The sequence below is a fragment of the Hypanus sabinus genome, chromosome 19, assembly GCF_030144855.1.
Source record: "Hypanus sabinus isolate sHypSab1 chromosome 19, sHypSab1.hap1, whole genome shotgun sequence".
NCBI classification, from domain to species: domain Eukaryota; kingdom Metazoa; phylum Chordata; class Chondrichthyes; order Myliobatiformes; family Dasyatidae; genus Hypanus; species Hypanus sabinus.
In genome coordinates, this window is record NC_082724.1 from 70,361,434 (window position 1) to 70,381,853 (window position 20,420).

Consider the following 20,420-nt stretch of genomic DNA (forward strand, 5'->3'; position numbering starts at 1 on the left):
AAGAAATAAATATAGTCAGCATGGAGTAAATGAGGTGCTTGAGGAATATAAAGAATGTAAAAAGAATCTTAAGAAAACAATTAGAGAAGCTAAAAGAAGATACAAGTTTGTTTTGGCAGGTAAGGTGAAAATAAATCCAAAGGGTTTCTACAGTTCTATTAATAGCAAAAGGATAGTGAGGGATAAAATTGGTCCCTTAGAGACTCAGAGTGGACAGCTATCTGTGGAGCTGAAAAAGATGGGTGAGATTTTGAACAATTTCTTTTCTTCAGTATTTACTAAGGGGAAGTATATTGAATTGTGTAACGTAAGGGAGACAAGTAGGGAAGTTATGGAAAATATGACGATTAAAGAGGAGGAAGTACTGGCGCTTTTAAGGAATATAAAAGTCGATAAATCTCTGGGTCCTGACAGGATATTCCCTAGGACCTTGAGAGAAGTTAGTGTAGAAATTACAGAGGCTCTGACAGAAATATTTCAAATGTCATTGGAAACAGGGATGGTGCCAGAGGATTGGCATATTGCTCATGAGGTTCCATTGTTTAAAAAAGGGTTCTAAGAGTAAACCTAGCAATTATAGGCCTGTCAGTTTAACGTCAGTGGTGGATAAATTAATGGAAAGTATTCTTATAGATGGTATATATAATTATCTGGATAGACAGGATCTGATTAGGAACAGTGAACATAGATTTGTGCATGGAAGGTCATGTTTGACAAATCTTATTGAATTTTTTGAAGAGGTTACGAGGAAAGTTGATGAGGGTAAAGCAGTGGATGTTGTCTATATGGACTTCAGTAAGGCCTTTGACAAGGTTCTGCATCGAAGGTTAGTTAGGAAGGTTCAATCATTAGTATTAATATTGAAGTAGTGAAATGGATTCAACAGTGGCTGGATGGGAGATGCCAGAGAGAAGTCGTGGATAACTGTTTGTCAGGTTGGAGGCCGGTGACTAGTGGTGTGCCTCGGGGATTTGTACTGGGTCCAATGTTGTTTGTCATATACATTAATGATCTGGATGATGGGGTGGTAAATTGGATTAGTAAGTATGCAGATGATACTAAGATCGGTGGCATTGTGGATAATGAAGTAGGTTTTCAAAGTTTGCAGAGAGATTTAGGCCAGTTAGAAGAGTGGGCTGAGTGATGGCAGATGGATTTTAATACTGATAAGTGTGAGGTGCTACATTTTGGTAGGAATGATCCGTATAGGACATACATGGTAAATGGTAGGGCATTGAAGAATGCAGTGGAACAGAGTGATCTAGGAATAATGGTGCATAGTTACCTGAAGGTGGAATCTCATGTGGATAGGGTGGTGAAGAAAGCTTTCAGTACGTTGGCCTTTATAAATCAGAGCATTGAGTATAGGAGTTGGGATGTAATATTAAAATTTTACAAGGCATTGTTAAAGTGGAATTTGGAGTATTGTGTACAGTTCTGGTCACTGAATTACAGGAAAGATGTCAACAAAATAGGGAGAGTACAGAGAAGATTTACTAGAATGTTACCTGGGTTTCAGCACCTAAGTTACAGGGAAAGATTGAACAAGTTAGGTCTTTATTCTTTGGAGCGTAGAAGGTTGGGGGGGAACTTGATAGAGGTATTTAAAGTTATGAGGGGGATAGATAGAGTTGACGTGGATAGGCTTTTTCCATTGAGAGTAGGGGAGATTCAAACAAGAGGACAGGAGTTGAGAGTCGGGGGGCAAAAATTTAAGGGTAACACGAAGGGGAATTTCTTTACTCAGAGTGGCAGCTGTGTGGAATGAGCTTCCAGTATAAGTGGTAGACGCAGGTTCAGTATTGTCATTTAAAGTAAAATTGGATAGGTATATGGACAGGAAAGGAATGGAGGGTTATGAGTTGAGTGCGGGTCAGTTGGACTAGGTGAGAGTAAGCATTCGGCACGGATTAGAAAGGCTGAGATGGCCTGTTTCTGTGCTGTAATTGTTACACGGTTATATGATTATAACTAAAATTATCTCTATGGATCAAACAAGCTTTATTAAAGGCTGTTACTCTTTCTGTAATGTTCGGAGATTGTTGAATATTATGTATTCACCAATATCTAAGCAACCACAATGTGTTTTCTCTCTCGACACAGAAAAGGCATTTGATAGAGTTAAGTGGCCATATTTGTTTAAAGTATTAGAAAAATTTGGTTTTGGTAATAATTTTAATAAGTGGATTAAAATGATTTATAAGAATCCTATTGCCACAGTTATTACTGATTATCTCAGGTCTTTTTTTCCACTTTCTTGTGGTACGAGACCGGGATGTCCTTTAAGCCCTTTATTATTTAATCTTGTATTGGAGCCTTTGGCAATAACACTACGTGAAGCTAAAAATATTCATGGTATCTCTATGAATGGAACCATACATAAGATTTCTCTTTATGCAGATGATCTTTTGGTTTTTATTTTGAATCCTGAGAAATCAATTCCTAATCTTTTAGTAACACTAAAAGATTTTGGTGAATATAAAATATAATGACCAAAGATAATGGTTTGTTGGGGTGGCAGAGCCTGGTAAATGCAAAAGACCTAAGCTCCTTGATTCAGAGGTTCAATTCCTCTCCCTAACTAATGCTAGATCTTGTACTTCTCTACATTATTAATCCATTAGCCTTCATTATCCCCATCCTCTTAGCTACAGCCTTTCTTACCCTAGTTGAACGAAAAATCATAGGTTATATACAATTCTGCAAAGGGCCTAACGTAGTAGGTCCATATGGTCTTTTACAGCCTATTGCCAATGGACTTAAATTATTCACCAAAGAACCAGTCTGACCATCCTTCTCATCCCAGTTACTATTCCTAATTACTCCTACTATTGCCCTAACACTAGCACTATTAATATGAATTCCCCTACCCCTCCCACATTCAATCTTTAATTTAAACCTGGGCCTACTTTTTATTTTAACCATCTCAAGCTTAACAGTTTACACCATCTTAGGCTCAGGCTGAGCCTCAAACTCCAAATACGCCCTCATAGGAGCCCTCCGTGCAGTTGCACAAACCATTTCCTACGAAGTAACACTTGCCCTGATCCTCCTAGCCTTAATTATCTTCACAGGAGGCTTTACACTCCACACATTTAACTTAAGCCAAGAAACTATCTGGTTAATCATCCCCGTATGACCCTTAGCCATAATATGATACATCTCAACACTAGCAGAAACCAACCGAGCTCCCTTTGACCTCACAGAAGGTAAATCCGAATTAGTTTCAGGATTCAACATCGAATATGCAGGAGGTTCATTCGCCCTCTTCTTCTTAGCTGAATATTCCAACATCCTGTTAATAAATACCCTCTCCGTCATCCTATTCCTAGGAACATCCTATAATCCTCATCTTCCACAACTCACCACCATCAACCTCATACTTAAAGCAACCGCACTAACCCTGTTATTCCTATGAATTCGAGCCTCTTACCCACGATTTCGATATGATCAGCTCATACATCTTGTCTGAAAAAACTTCCTACCCATCACACTAGCCATAATTCTATGACATATCACTTTACCCATTGCCACAGCCAGCCTCCCACCGATAAACACTTAAAAGGAAAAGTGCCTGAATCAAAGGGCCACTTTGATAGAGTGGATAATGAATGTTAAAGCCATTCCTCTTCCCTATGTTAGAAAAACAGGATTCGAACCTGTGCTCGAGATCAAAACCCTTGGTACTTCCAACTATATTATTCTCTAAGTAAAGTCAGCTAATCTTAAGCTTTTGGGCCCATACCCCAAACATGTTGGTTAAAATCCTTCCTCTACTAATGAACCCACTAGTTCTCTCCATCACAATCCTCAGCTTAGGATTAGGTACCACAATAACATTTATTGCCTCACACTGACTATTAATCTGGATCGGCCTAGAAATTAATACAATAGCCATTATACCCCTTATAATTTACCAACATCACCCACGGGCAACAGAAGCTACCACAAAATACTTTCTTACACAAGCCACTGCCTCTGCTGTCCTCCTATTTGCAGGAACCACAAATGCTTGACTCACGGGTCAATGAAGCATTACAGAAATTATCCACCCAACCTCTGCCACACTTCTCTCCATTGCTTTAGCATTAAAAATTGGACTAGCACCCCTACACTTCTGACTACCAGAAGTTCTCCAAGGACTTAACTTGCTTACCGGACTCATCCTCTCCACATGACAAAAACTTGCACTATTCGCAATCCTACTACAACTTTATCATCTCCTCAACCCAACATTACTTATAACTATGGGTATTCTATCAATTATCATTGGAGGTTGAGGGGGTCTTAACCAAACACAACTACGAAAAATCCTAGCATACTCATCAATCGCCCATATCGGCTGAATGATTATCATCCTACATTATTCCCCAAATCTCACCCTCCTCAACCTAACCATTTACATCATTATAACTTCATCCTTATTCCTTCTCCTTAACACAAATAACACCACAAAAATCAACTCAATCACTATCTCATCAACCAAATCACCACTACTAACCATTATGGCAATACTAACCCTCCTCTCCCTAGGAGGACTTCCTCCTCTTACAGGCTTCATGCCCAAATGTCTCATCCTCCAAGAAATAACTAAACAAAACCTTCTTATTCCAGCCACACTCATAGCCCTAACAGCATTACTTAGCTTATTCTTCTACCTACGCCTATGTTAATTACTCTCACCCTTTCTCCCAACCCCACCACCTCCTCATCATCATGACGAACAAAAACCTTCCAACCAAATCTACTCCTAACCGTTACAACATCCCTCGCCTTACTTCTCCTTCCACTCACTCCTATAATTCTCTCACTAACCACGTAAGAAATTTAGGTTTAAACAAGCCAAAAGCCTTCAAAGCTTTAAACAAGAGTGGAACTCTCTTAATTTCTGTAAGACTTGCAAGATTTTATCTCACATCTCCTGAATGCAACTCAGATACTTTTATTAAGCTAAAGCCCTACTAGATAAATAGGCCTCGATCCTATAAAATCTTAGTTAACAGCTAAGCGTTCTATCCAGCGAACTTTTATCTAGGCTTCTCCCGCCGTTTAACGGCAGTGAGGCGGGAGAAGCCCCGGGAGAGCCTATTCTCCTCCTTGGGATTTGCAATCCCATGTATTCTTATACTGCAGAGCTGATGTTTGATAAGAAGAGGACTTGAACCTCTCTTCACAGAGCTACAATCCGCCGCTTAAATCTCAGCCATCTTACCTGTGGCAATAATTAACCGTTGATTATTCTCTACTAATCACAAAGATATTGGCACCCTTTATTTAGTCTTTGGTGCATGAGCGGGGATAGTGGGTACTGGTCTCAGCCTATTAATCCGGACAGAACTAAGTCAACCAGGCGCATTGTTGGGAGATGACCAGATCTATAATGTGATCGTTACAGCCCATGCCTTTGTAATGATTTTCTTCATAGTAATACCAATTATGATTGGTGGGTTTGGTAACTGACTAGTTCCCCTGATAATTGGCGCTCCAGATATAGCCTTTCCACGAATAAATAATATGTTTTTGACTCCTCCCTCCGTCCTTCCTTTTACTTTTAGCCTCAGCAGGAGTAGAAGCCGGAGCTGGCACAGGATGAACAGTGTACCCCCCACTAGCCGGCAATCTTGCACATGCTGGGGCTTCTGTAGACCTTACTATCTTCTCCCTCCATTTAGCTGGAGTCTCCTCTATTCTAGCATCTATTAACTTTATCACAACAATCATTAATATGAAACCCCCTGCAATCTCCCACCTCTCTTTGTTTGATCCATCCTTATTACAACTGTCCTTCTCTTACTATCACTCCCAGTTCTAGCAGCAGGTATTAGCATGCTTCTCACAGACCGTAATCTTAATACAACCTTCTTTGACCCAGCAGGTGGAGGAGACCCCATTCTCTATCAACATCTCTTTTGATTCTTTGGACATCCAGAAGTTTATATTCTTATTCTGCCAGGCTTTGGCATGATTTCTCATGTTGTAGCCTATTACTCAGGAAAAAAAGAGCCTTTTGGCTACATAGGAATGGTTTGAGCAATAATAGCAATTGGTCTTCTTGGTTTCATTGTTTGAGCCCATCATATATTTACAGTCGGAATAGACGTAGATACACGAGCCTACTTTACATCGGCAACTATAATTATCGCTATCCCAACCAGAGTAAAAGTCTTTAGCTGACTGGCTACCCTTCATGGCGGCTCTATTAAATGAGAGACACCTCTCCTTTGAGCACTAGGTTTCATTTTCCTATTTACTGTCGGAGGTTTAACTGGCATCGTTTTAGCCAACTCATCCCTAGACATCATTCTACATGACACCTACTACGTCGTAGCTCATTTCCACTACGTCCTATCTATAGGAGCAGTATTTGCTATTATGGCTGGCTTTGTCCACTGATTCCCACTTATTACAGGCTACATCCTACACTCCGCCTGAACAAAAACACAATTCCTAGTTATATTTGTAGGAGTAAACATGACATTCTTCCCACAACATTTCCTAGGCCTAGCTGGAATGCCACGTCGATACTCGGACTATCCAGATGCCTACACCTATTGAAACATTATTTCATCAATCGGCTCTCTAATCTCACTAGTAGCCGTTATTATCATGATATTTATCCTATGAGAAGCATTTGCATCAAAACGTGAAATCATGTATATCGAACTACCTCACACAAACGTGGAGTGATTACATGGATGTCCACCACCTTATCACACCTGCGAAGAGCCAGCATTTGTTCAGGTTCAACGACCTTACTAAATCAATAAACAAGAAAGGAAGGAATTGAACCCCCATTAATTGGTTTCAAGCCAACCACATAACCACTCTGTCACTTTCTTGAGATTCTAGTAAAACAGTATTACATTACCTTGTCAGGGTAAAATTGTGGGTTCAAACCCCACGAATCTTAAACATGGCACATCCATCACAATTAGGTTTTCAAGATGCAGCTTCCCCTGTTATGGAAGAACTACTCCACTTTCACGATCATACCCTTATAATCGTGTTTCTTATCAGCTCATTAGTTCTTTACGTTATTGTAGCAACAATTTCAGCTAAATTAACCAACAAATATATTTTAGACTCCCAAGAAATTGAAATCGTCTGAACCATTGTTCCAGCAATTATCCTAATTCTAATCGCCCTACCATCCCTACGCATTCTTTACTTAATAGATGAAATTAATGATCCCCACATTACAATTAAAGCACTCGGACATCAATGATGCTGAAACTACGAATATACAGACTATCAAAACCTAGAATTTGATTCCTATATAATTCAAACAGAAGATCTCTCCCCCGGACAATTTCGTCTCCTAGAAACAGACCATCGTATGGTAGTCCCTATACAATCCCCAATCCAAGTCTTGGTAACTGCAGAAGACGTTCTCCATGCATGAACAGTTCCAGCACTAGGAGTAAAAATTGATGCAGTACCAGGCCGTCTAAACCAAACAGCCTTTATTATTTCTCACCCCGGAGTCTTCTATGGCCAATGTTCCGAGATTTGTGGAGCCAACTATAGCTTTATGTCAATCGTAGTTGAAGCAGTTCCATTGGAACACTTCGAGAACTGATCCTCACTAATACTCGAAGAACTTTCATTAAGAAGCTAAACCGGGTCTAGCATTAGCCTTTTAAGCTAAAAACTGGTGACTCCCAACCACCCTTAATGACATGCCTCAACTCAACCCAAGTCCTTGATTTTTAATCTTCTTATTTGCATGGGTATTCTTCCTAACTATTATACCGAGCAAGGTAATATCCTATCTATTCAACAACAACCCAACCACAAAAAGCACGGAAAAATCTCAACCAACCCCCTGAAACTGACCATGAGCCTAAACTTTTTTGACCAATTCTTAAGCCCATCCCTACTGGGAGTTCCTCTTATTGCCTTAGCAATTATAACTCCTTGACTTATTTTTCCCACAACAACTAAACGATGGTTAAACAACCGCCTGCTTATTCTACAAACCTGATTTATCAACCGCTTCACCTACCAGCTTACACAACCACTAAACTTTGGAGGACATAAATGAGCTTCCATCCTTACAGCACTCATATTATTCTTAATCACTATTAATCTCTTAGGATTACTTCCATATACTTTCACTCCAACAACTCAACTTTCACTAAACATAGCATTTGTCATCCCCCTTTGACTGACCACAGTTCTAATTGGCATGCTCAACCAACCAACAGTGGCCCTAGGTCACTTCTTACCGGAAGGAACACCCACCCTCCTAGTCCCAGTCCTCATTATCATTGAATCTATTAGTCTATTTATCCGACCCTTAGCCCTAGGGGTACGGTTAATGGCCAACCTCACAGCAGGTCATCTCCTAATACAACTAATTGCAACTGCAGCTTTCGTCCTAATTTCCATTATACCCTCAATTGCTCTCCTCACTTCACTTATTCTATTCCTCCTCACAATTTTAGAAGTCGCAGTAGCAATAATTCAAGCTTACGTTTTTGATCTCTTACTTTTAGTAACACTAAAAGATTTTGGTAAATTTTCAGGATATAAACTTAACTTCAATAAAAGTGCAAACACGAGGAAATCTGCAGATGCTGGAAATTCAAGCAACACACACAAGATGTTTGTGGAACACAGCAGGCCAGGCAGCATCTATAAGGAGATTATAACCACCTCTATAACTGCCAACTTACAGTATCCATCACCCTGGAACTATTGTCCGCTCCTCACACATCTGTCCTCCTTATAAATGCTGCCTGGCCTGGTGTGTTCCACCAGCATTTTGTGTGTTGTTTCAATAAAAGTGAATTGTTTCCATTAAATGCCTGTTTTTATATATAATGATATTCCTTTTAGAATTGTTAATATTTTTAAATATTGAGGTATTATAATTATGGAAAAATATAAAGATCTTTATAAAGCTAATATAGTTCCTTTAATGGACTCCATGAAACAACTATTTTCTAGATGGAATCCACTTACTCTTTCTTTAATAGGTCGTATCCATGCTGTGAAAATGATGATTTTACCTAGATTTTTATATATTTTCCAAAATATACCAATATTTTTAACTAAAAAATTTTTTGATCAAGCTGACTCTTATTTCTTCCTTTAATTGGAACAATAAAAGACCAAGAATTAATAAATATCATTTACAAAAATCTAAAAAAGATGGTGGACTTGCACTTACTAATTTAAGACTATTATTGGGCTGATAATATCAGAAGATTATGTTTTTGGCTATATTTGCTCAACAAGAGCCAAAAACCACTATGGGTTGATTTGGAATTAAAAGCTGTTAAACGATTTCATTTAACTTCAATATTAGAAGCTCCATTACCTTTACAGCTCTCTAAAATTCCAAATTTAAATCTTTACCCTGTTATTAAACAGTCCTTACTGATCTGGTTTCAGTTTTGCAATTTTTAAAATTTTAAACAACTTAAGTTGTCTAGTTTTTTTTAATTAAAACTTTTTATTTAAACCTTCAATAACCGATCCCATTTTTCTCCTATAGAGAAATAAGGGATCCGTTCTTTTACAGATTTATTTTGTAATGGTTGATTGATGACACAAATTTTCTCTCGCTCATACACATTTTCTGCAATATCTTCAGGTTAGACATTTTTTAGGACAATATTTATCTAAGTTTCCATATTTGCAAGAACCTGATTTGTTGGATACCATTTTGAAGTTGAATCCTTTAGTGAGAGGTTCCATTAGCAGAATTTATAATTTACTTTTGTTACAAAAATCTCTCACTAAAGATTAAACAAGATTAGGAGAGAGAACTTAATATGACCTGTGTTAATGAAGATTGGTTGTGAGTTTTGAAAAATGTAAATTCTTCTATATGTGCCAATCACGGTGTAATTCAGTTTAAAATTGTTCACTGTTATTATTTAACAAAGGAGAGATTATCTAAAATATTTCCTAGTATAGACAACTACTGCGATAGGTGTAAAACTTTGTCACATATGTCCTGATTATGTTCTTTATTAAAACTGTTTTGGAAATCTTTATTTTCTACAATTTCTAAAGCTCTGAAAATTAATTTACAACCTAACAGATTGACTGTACTATTTGGAATAGTTCTGAATCATATTCAGGGTATTTCATCTTCAAATCAACATGTAATTGCATTTGTTACATTATTAGCAAGAAGGGCTATTTTATTAAAATGGAAAGATACCTCCGTCCCTACATTAATTGAATGGTTTTCTCAAGTAATGTTATGTCTCGGTGTGGAAAAAATTAGTAGAACTTTTGATCCCCGATTCGATTTTGAGAGAAGATGGGGCTCTTTGGCCAAATATTACCATTTAATTTGAATTATTTTATATGGTTTCCTTCCAATCTTATTCTATATAAATATGAATTGGCAGTTGATGATTCTTTTTCTTTATAGATGATGGTAAGACTTATTACCCCGGGGGTTGATTCCTAATGGTTTTTTTTCTTTTGTAGTCAGTGGGGGTTTTTTTTCTTAGTTAGATGGGGTTCTTTTTTCTCCCCTTCTTTTCCTTACATATACATTTTTTTCATTTATATATAACGAACTGTTTATTTTCAGCTTTGATTGTATATATATTAATTTGTTGAGGTTTTGTATCATTTTATAGCTGTAGAAGATTATGTACCAATAAAAAGATTCTAAAAATGAAAAAATGGAATTTCTCTACTAGAAACTGGCACACAGAGTCTGAGTTGAATGACTTGTGCTGCAATGATTTGATTATATAATGAAAGTGATACTTAAATGCAGAAATTTATCTCTAATTCTGTCACAGCTATAATCAGTGCTTGAACTTAATTAACATCTGTATGTTGCATCCGTACCCCCAATTTACCCCCATTCACCTAGGGTGAACCGGCATCGCCCCGCCAACAGTGCAATATTTCAGTGTAAATACTATGTAATGCCCCGCCCCCCCAGTTCCCCCTCGCAACACAAATATCAGCCAATACACCAAAGGCGAGTAAATAATTACAACTTTATCATTATTTCTTAGTGATAGGTTAGTAGAACCAGGTAACCTAAAGGTGCTAAATCACTAAGTTTATCAGTTTATGCACATAATATTTTAATATGTTGGAGCTCACGCCTCCGGTTCCATCCACAACGACCTTCCGAGCCTTTGGCCACTGTCTGAACCACCAACTTACAGTATCCACCACTCTGGAACCGTTGTCCACTCCTCACACCTCCGTCCTCCTCGCTCGCCTCCCGAAAAGGACCATGAACTCCCGCTTAGCTCACACATACAAGATAGCGTAACAATTCTCCATTGGTTATTTTCGCCCCTTATCTGCTGTTATAACCCAAACATTCCAGCTACAGAAACCCATTACAGCGTTAAGTAAAATTACAGAGAAGCCATTTTGTTAGCCTGAACAGTTGTACTGAGAGCCCTGCATGTAAGTTTAAGAACACAAGTAAAGGAAGTAGGAGAGTGGTATTGTGTCCTTCTGCCATTTAATAAGAACATATTTGATCTTCTTTCATTTCCATTTCCACTTCCACTTTCTTGCACCAGTCTTCTCCCACCTCCCCACAATCACTTGATTCCCAGAACATCTGATATCCATTAATCTTTTTACTTGTTCTTTATTAGACAGCTTGTGCACTTTTGGTGTGCTTGCCAGGATGTCTGGATGGTTCCTGGTTGGAACTAAGCAAGGATAGGAAATTGAAACATAGAAAACCTACAGCACAATTCAGGCCAAACATGTCCCTACCTTAGAAATTACTAAAATTCCCCATAGCACTCTACTTTTCTAAGCTCCATGTACCTATCTAAAGGTCTCTTAAAAGACCCTATTGTATCCACCACCACCATTGCCAGCAGCCCATTCCACGCACTCACCACTGTCTGAGTAAAAAATGACATCTCCTCTGTACCTACTCCCCAGCTCCTTAAGCCTGTGTCCTCTTGTGGCAACCATTTCAGCCCTGGGAAAAAGCCTATGACTATCTACACGATCAATACCTCTTATCTTATACACCTTTATCAGATCATCTCTCATCCTCTGTCGCTCCAAGGAGAGAAGGCTGAGTTCATTCAACCTGTTTTCCTAAGGCATGCTCCCAATCCAGGCAACATCCTTGTAAATCTCTTTTGCACCCTTTCTATGGTTTGCAGATCCTTCCTGTAGTAAGGCAACCAGAACTGAGCACAGTACTCTAAATGGGGTTTGACCAGGGTCCTACATAGCTGCAACATTACCTCTCAGCTCCTAAATTCAATTCCACGATTGATGAAGGCCAATACACCATACGCCTTCTTAACCACAGAGTCAACCTGCACAGCTGCTTTGAGTGTCCTATGGATTCCGACCCCAAGATCCCATTGATCCTCCACACTGCCAAGAGTTTTAGCATTAATACTATATTCTGCCATCATATTTGACTTACCAAAATGAACCACTTCACACTTATCTGTGTTGAACTCTATCTGCCACTGTTCAGCCCAGCTTTGCATCCTATCAATGTTCCGTTGTAACCTCTGACAGCCCTCCACACTATCCACAACACCTCCAACTTTTGTGTCATCAGCAAACTTATTAACCCATCCCTCCACTTCCTCATCCAGGTCATTTATAAAAATCATGGGGAGTAAGGGTCCCAGAACAGATCCCTGAGACACACTACTGGTCACTGGCCTTCATGCAGAATATGACCCATCTACAACAACTCTTTGCCTTCTGTGGGCAAGCCAGTTCTGGATCCACAAAGCAATGTCCCCTTGGATCCTATGCCTCCTTACTTCCTCAATAAGCCTGGTAATGGGGTACCTTATCAAATGCCCTGCTAAAATCCATATGCACTACATCTACTGCTCTTCATAGAAACATAGAAAACCTACAGCACAATACAGGCCCTTCGGCCCACAAAGTTGTGCCAAACATGTCCCTACCTCAGAAATACTAGTCTTAGCTATAGCCCTCTATTTTACTAAGCTCCATGTACCTATCTAAATGTCTCTTAAAAGACCCTATTGTATCCGTCTCCACCACAATTGCCGGCAGTCCATTCCATGTACTCGCCTCTCTGAGTAAAAAACATACCCCTGACATCTCTGTATCTACTCCCCAGCACCTTAAACCTGTGTCCACTTGTGGCAACCATTTCAGCCCTGGGAAAAAGCCTCTAACTACCCACACAATCTATGCCTCTCAGCATCTTGTACACCTCTATCAGGTCACCTCTCATCCTCCACTCCAAGGAGAAAAGGCCGAGTTTACTCAACCTATTCTCATAAGGCATGCTCCCCAATCCAGGCAACATCCTTGATTAATGTGTTTAGTCACATCCTCAAGAAATTCAGTCAGGCTCGTAAGGCATTACCTGCCCTTGACAAAGCCATACTGATTATTACTAATCATATTGTTCCTCTCCAAATGTTCATAAATCCTGCCTTTCAGGATCTTCTCCATCAGCTTACCAACCACTGAAGTAAGGCTCACTGATCTATCATTTCCTGGGCTATCTCTACTCCCTTTCTTGAATAAAGGAACAGCATCCACAACCTTCAAATCCTCTGATACCTCTCCCGTCCCCATTGATGATTCAAAGATCATCGTCAGAGGCTCAGCAATCTCCTCCCTCGCCTCTCACGGTAGCCTGAGATACATCTCATCTGGTCCTGGCGATGTATCCAACTTGATGGTCTCCAAAAGCTCCAGCACATCCTCTTTCTTAATATCTACATGCTCAAGCTTTTCAGTTTGCTGCAAGTTAGCACTACAATCGCCAAGATCCTTTTCCATAGTGAATACTGAAGTATTCATTAAGTACCCCTGCTATTTCCTCCAGTTCCATACACACTTTCCCACTGTCACAGTTGATAGGTCCTTTGCTTTCACATGTTATCCTCTTGCTCTTCACATACTTGTAGAATGCCTTGGGGGTTTCCTTAATCCTGCCTGTCAGGGCCTTCTCATGGCCCCTGCTGGCTCTCCTAATTTCCTTTTTAAGATCTTTCCTGTTAGGATTATAATCTTCTAGATCCCTAACATTACCTAACTCACTGAAACTTTTCCAAGCTTTTCTTTTCTTCTTGATTAGATTTATTACAGCCTTTGTACACCACAGTTCCTACCATAACAGTTCCTACTCTACCATAACTTCTCTGTCACATTGGAACGTACCTATGCAGAACTCCACACAAATATCCCCTGAATATTTGCCACATTTCTTCCATACTTTTCCCTGAGAACATCTGTTCCCAATTTAAGCTTCCAATTTCCTGCCTGGTAGCCTGGTACTTCACTCCAATTAAACGCTTTCCTAACTTGTCTGTTCCTATCTCTCTCCAATGCTATTGTAAAGGAGACAGAATTATGATCACTATCTCCAAATTGCTCTCCCACTGTGAGATCTGACACCTGACCAGGTTCATTTCCCATTACCAAATCAAGTACAGTCTCTCCTCTTGTAGGTTTATCTACATATTGTGTCAAGAAACCTTCCTGAACACATCTAACAACTCCACCCCATCTAAACCCCTTGCTCTAGGGAGATGCCGATCGATATTTGGGAAATTAAAATCTCCCATCATGACAACTCTGTTATTATTACACCTTTCCAGGATCTTTTTCCCATCTGCTCCTCAATAACCCTGTTACAGTTGGGCAGCCTGTAATAAACACCCAGTAAAGTTATTGACCCCTTCCTGTTCCTAACTTGCACCCACAGAGACTAGGTAGACAATCCCTCCATGACGTCCACCTTTTCTGCAGCTGTGACACTATAACAGTGCCATGCCCCCACCTCTTTTGCCTCCCTCCCTGTTCGTTCTGAAATATATAAACCCGGCACTTGGAAGTAACCATTCCTGTCCCTGAGCCATCCACGTCTCTGTAATGGCCACCCCTCATAGCTCCAAGTCCTGATCCACTCTCTAAACTCATCTGCTTTGTTCACAATATTCCCAGCGTTAAAATAGACTCATCTCAAACTGTTCATCTGAGCACGTCCCTTATCTATTACCTGCCTATCCTCCCTCACACTTGGTCTCCAAACTTTCTCTATTTGTGAGCCAACCGCCTCTTCCCTAGTCTCTTCAGTTCAGTACCCACCCCCCAACAATTCTAGTTTAAACTCTCCCCAGTAGCCTTAGCAAACCTCCCGGTCAGGATGTTGATCCCCCCTGTGATTCAAGTGCAGCCCATCCTTTTTGTACAGGCCACACCTGCCCCAAAAGAGGTCCTAATGATCCAGAAATCTGAATCCCTGCCCCTTGCTCCAATCCCTCAGCCACGCAGTTATCCTCCACCTCATTCTATTCCTATTCTCACTGTCGCATGGCACAGGCGGTAATCCCGAGATGCTTACCTTTGCGGTCCTGCTTCTCAACTTCCTTTCTAACTCCCTGGAGTTTGTTTTCAGGGGACCTCCTCCCTTTTCTTGCCTATGTTTTTGGTACCAATGTGTACTACGATCTCTGGCTGTTCTGCCTCCCACTGCAGGATATCATGGATGCAATCAGAAGCATGCCGGATCCTAACACCTGGGAGGCAAGCTATCATCTGTGTTTCTTTCCTGCGTCCACAGAATCGCCTGTCTGACTCTAACTATAAAGTCCCCATTCACTACTGCCTGCCTCTTCCTTCCCCTGCCCTTCTGAGCCATAGTGCCGGACTCTGTGCCAGAGGCATGGCCACTGTTGCTTCCCCCAGGTAGGCTGTCCCCTCTGAACAGTACTCAAACAGGAGTATTTATTGTCAAGGGGTACAGCCACAGGGGTACTCTCTAGTACCTGACTCTTCCCCTTCCCTCTCCTGACTGTTACCCACTTGTCTTTGAAGTGGTTTTTGATTTTGAAGTATAGTCAACCCTCCTTATCTATGGGTTCCGCATGCATGGATTCAACCAACCGCTGATCGGGAAAACCCAAAAGTTTTCTCTCCAGCACTCGTTTAAGCATGTATAGACTTTTTTTCTTGTTATTATTCCTTAAACAATACAGTATAACAACTATTTTCATAGCATTTACATTGTATTAGGTATTATATGTAATCTAGGGATGATTTAAAGTATACAGGAGGATGTGCGTAGGGTACCACGGATTGGGATTGAAAAAAAATATCCTGGAAGTTTTCTCTCCAGCACTACTGTTTGAGCATGTACAGACTTTTTTGTCTTGTCGTTATTCCCTAAACAATACAATATAACAATTTATTTACATAACATTTACATTGTATTAGGTACTATAAGTAATCAAGAGATGATTTAAAGTACAGGCAGTCTTTATCGGATTTGTACGTGAGTTGGAACAGGTACATCCGGTATTATTTAGCGTCAGTTAGTGAAACGTTTGTCTTAGTATGTAGTATATATTTTACTTTTCTATGCATATAAAACACTTAAGAAATGTATGTATTTCAATAATTAAACCACTGCTTTGCTTAGTAATAATTGTAGCTTTCATCGGGGCAGGCCCTTTCACATGCTCCATTATTCTCACTTTATCCTTTAAAATTGTTCCGATTGTTAACCGACTGTTGCCTAACGCTTTTCCAGTGACCGATGGCGTTTCACCTCTTTCCGATCGCTTTATTATTTCCACTTTATTTTCAATCGCGATCATTTTCCATCAACGGAACAGAAACGGTGCGGATTCAGCAGCAGCTGCAGGCTGCAGGTCTGGAGCTCCCCGGGGTCCTAAAGTCCACCCGCACTGAGTCAGGTTAAATAAGGGACTTGAGCATCTATGTTTTTTGGTATCGGGGTGGAGGGGGGGGTGTCCCAGAACCAAATCCCCTGCGGATAAGAACTGTACTCATTGCTTAGACTGCAGAGTTACCTGAAGAACCCTGAGTGCAGCAACTCTGTCCTATAAATCCCAAAATAATGTCTACTATGGAGCCTAAAATGGGCATTAGACATTTGTGTGGAACTTGGGACCAGTTTTGAATGGTATCCGTACCAGCAGGAAATTGCTGTATTCAGTGCCATTGTATATTTTGCGGAGACTTTGGAGTACGGGATTTTGATCTTTATGAATCAGGAAATTGAATCTCAGGGTTATATATAGTGACATGTTCTTTGATAATTAAATTTATTTCAAACTTTTCATAATTGGTTTTATGCTTTTTCATCCTTTAGATCTTCTGTTTCTAAACCTAAAAGGCAGATTTTTCTTTAGCATGCTGCCCATTTCCATAAAAGGAAGAGTCATGCTCTATAATTTTCCAACTATTTTTGGGATTGGTAATTTTGCTTTGTTGAAGTGTTAACCGGGTATTTTTTAGCCAGGTATTTTTAGAGCTATATAACTCTTTTTTGGCTGTGGGTGAATCTTTGGAGCCCATAATATGGGATCAAATTAATGAGAGAATTGTGGCTAATAGGTTCTGGTTAATCTGAAAAATTATTGGTGCATTTTATGCTTTAATAATTAAGATGTTAGCAACAAGAAAGGTGTGTGAACTTTGTTGTGCCATATGGAAAAAAAATCGAAATTGAGGACCATACTTAAGAAAAAGGAGCTGTTTGGATAGTGGGGTAACGAAGAAGTTGGAAATTCTGAAAGGGCAAGAAGCTACTACAAAGGACAAACATGTAAGGATTAGTGAATCTTGCTCTGTTTATCTCTTGTGTAAGTAAAAGGTGATGGTAAAGGAAATATTAAGATATCCTAAGGGTTTTGATATATTATGGGAAAGTTGAAGAATTGGCAGTAGAGAAAGGAAGCATTTACCTGAGAGGAATGTGAATTAATGTACGAGATGGGAGAATTAGTATTTTTTAACAATTTACTAGAATCTTTTATGGCTTTTGAGGTAAGGATTCTAAAGTTCAAAGTATCCAAGCTTTTTTTTAATTGGATGTCAATATTTCCATGGATTTTGTAGGCTAAAACTTATTTTTAGAGCCAATTTCAAGAATTTTTTAAACCTCAAGTATAACTCAATTTATAGATGCATAATTTCACTTTTTACAACTGACATGGTTGTATTAACTTGATTATACTCATCCTTTGAATAGGAATTTTAAAGACAACCTTATCAGTATTTGGAGACAACCTTCAAGATGGGAAAAGTATTTGTTGGTTAAAATAGGTTGGGAGTGTAGAGGTGGAGAGATATTGCCCTTTCTCAGGTTGGACTGCTAAGGCCTATTGGATTAGCACTGATATCATCTCAAAGTTGGCCAAGTTTAGAACCTTAGATATGCATAACTGATACATAGTATCCTACAGAAAAATTGTGCGTTTAACCTCAATATCAATTTTGGTAATTTGGGTTAATCTCAGGAGATGTTTACTAATGAAAATAATGTGAGCGATTAATTTCTGTCATTGTTAAGGGGCCTCTGCTATAAATGAACTCACTTGGTCTTTGCATAAAGCAAAATTATATTAATACTAATTTAATACTTGTCCCATTAATATATTATCACTTAATTCCATGATATTAATATGCTTTTGCTTTACACATTCATTTTTTAATGTATAGTATTTAGACTTTAAAATAATTATGGAAACGTAAGTGTTCCACAAGCTGTCAACAACATTTCAAGGGCTGTTACATAAATTTTTATCCAGGATATTGGAATGAAAAGCCATCTTCAAATTCTGAGCAGAGTGGTTTGCTCTTATCGTTCTGCTTTGTCCTGAAGTTAAATGATCTGCACTCCATACACTTGGGCCTTTTTGATCAATACTTCCGCATCACTGGTGAGTTGTCACTTTTAATTGTAACAAGATGCTGGCTTCCAGAAAATGCTTATTATCTATGTAGTTATTTTAAGAATGGTATAATAGGAAACTTGTATCCTGAATCTCATGGCTTTTTGGGCATAATTTTGTAAAACAAATTGTTGATAGTTTACTATGCATTGTTCTAATTGATTTATTTGTACTAAGAACTAGGAGCTTTTGGCAAAATTCCACTTCTTTTGGGTTGAATTCCTATACTACTAATTAATTTTATTTTACTAACCTTGAGTTTAGCTTTTGTGTCTGAGCCAACTCCTTGAAAGCTATTATGCTAATCCCACACCTGTACTCTTTCCTTGTAAATCCAGTGTCTGTTAGAAAGTTATGATGGACAATACTGAGAAAATTTTCAGCTAACCCTACTCTGATAATCCTTGTGGTTCTTTATGAAGGAAATGTTTCTAATTTTGAACCAGTGTTAAATCTCCCATTGGTCTTTATGACTCCAGTGAAAATAATTCTAGCTTTTTAATAAATTTGTGTCTCAGTCTCTTCTACTTTGTATTCACTGTTGGGATTAGGTATATCATTTTGTAGCTTTTCTGGGAACTGGTAAGAGCAATGCTGTGAAGATAGCTGCCAGTAGTAGTATTGCTTTATTTTTATTGTAGGACCAAATGGCTGTCTAATTATATAGTTGTTACTGTTATTCTTTCGTTGTTGTTCAACAAAATGTTCCCCTGAAAACTCCCAAGTTCTGCGCTGGTAATGATTGCGAATGTTCAGAAATGGATACTGAGACATTGTGCATATGTGCACTCATTCATCCTTTTTTTTAATCGTACAAACCTTGTTTGGGTTTGATTAACAGTTGAAAATGTCATCCCTGTAACTCAGTATTTCACTATTAGTAAATTTCTTTTCTAATATTAAGGAAAAATGCATATGCTTGGTACATATTTTAGCAAATTATTTTCTTCTAGACTTGGCACAGACCTCAGTTTTGTTTTATTAGAAATTTTAACTAGAAATGAGCTATTCTACTTTTGTTTATAGGTCCATCTGCTGAACACACAATTGCTTGCCTGACCAGGGACAGTTATACAACACATACATTTGTACAGCAATTAATGGCTGTATTATCTTTGTTGGAACGAACACCTTCGCCGGAGCCAGTAGAGCTCGACTTTTATACAGAATTTGGAAAGAAAAGTACAGGTAACCGTGCTATGACGTAGTTTATTTTTTGCAGTATTTCAATTCAAGGCTCTGTAGCATTGTCATACCTGAAATCTGCAATGATCCTTTTTAGTTAACCTTCTCAGCGGTTCTCACAATTTATCTGATTTTACTTCTAATGTGTCTTACTGCACTGCATTTAGTAAAAGTATATGTGCATGCGTTAATTATTACCAGAAGCATTTGGTCAACTGATACCTTGTTAGTATTACTTGTGCAAAGTCAGTTTCTGATAAATACAAAAACAGTAGATTGCAATGAGAATGTCAAAACTATTTGAATGAAATATGTCTGCTAAGTATGCCACTTTCCATGCATTTCAGTTGTACTGATAAAGTCTTGGGTAAAATGAGATTTAATGCTGAAAATGATCACAGATCTATTTGTTTTCCATTATAAAATATATAATTAAATTTGTAATACTCTTACCAAATGTTTATTTTGTGGACTGGCTGTATTCTCCCCGTATTTTGTGTATGTAGATAACATGATTGTTTTCAGGTTCACATCTGTTTGGTATCTCCAAAGCAG

The 20,420-nt window shown here is 38.8% G+C and overlaps 1 protein-coding gene and 3 pseudogenes across 1 annotated transcript in view; all 4 read left to right on the plus strand.

Moving 5' to 3' along the window:
- The window catches only part of nisch (nischarin), a 95,994-nt gene that overhangs the window by 73,178 nt on the left and 2,396 nt on the right, over window positions 1-20,420 (plus strand). The window contains exons 19-20 of the mRNA XM_059944640.1: window positions 18,537-18,668; window positions 19,707-19,868. Of these exons, the coding sequence (XP_059800623.1) occupies window positions 18,537-18,668; window positions 19,707-19,868 (294 nt within the window). The remainder of the gene's footprint in view (window positions 1-18,536; window positions 18,669-19,706; window positions 19,869-20,420) is intronic.
- LOC132378029 (NADH-ubiquinone oxidoreductase chain 1-like) lies at window positions 2,585-6,839 on the plus strand (annotated as a pseudogene).
- On the plus strand, window positions 3,753-6,839 carry LOC132378027 (NADH-ubiquinone oxidoreductase chain 2-like; annotated as a pseudogene).
- Window positions 7,727-8,734, plus strand: LOC132378028 (ATP synthase subunit a-like; annotated as a pseudogene).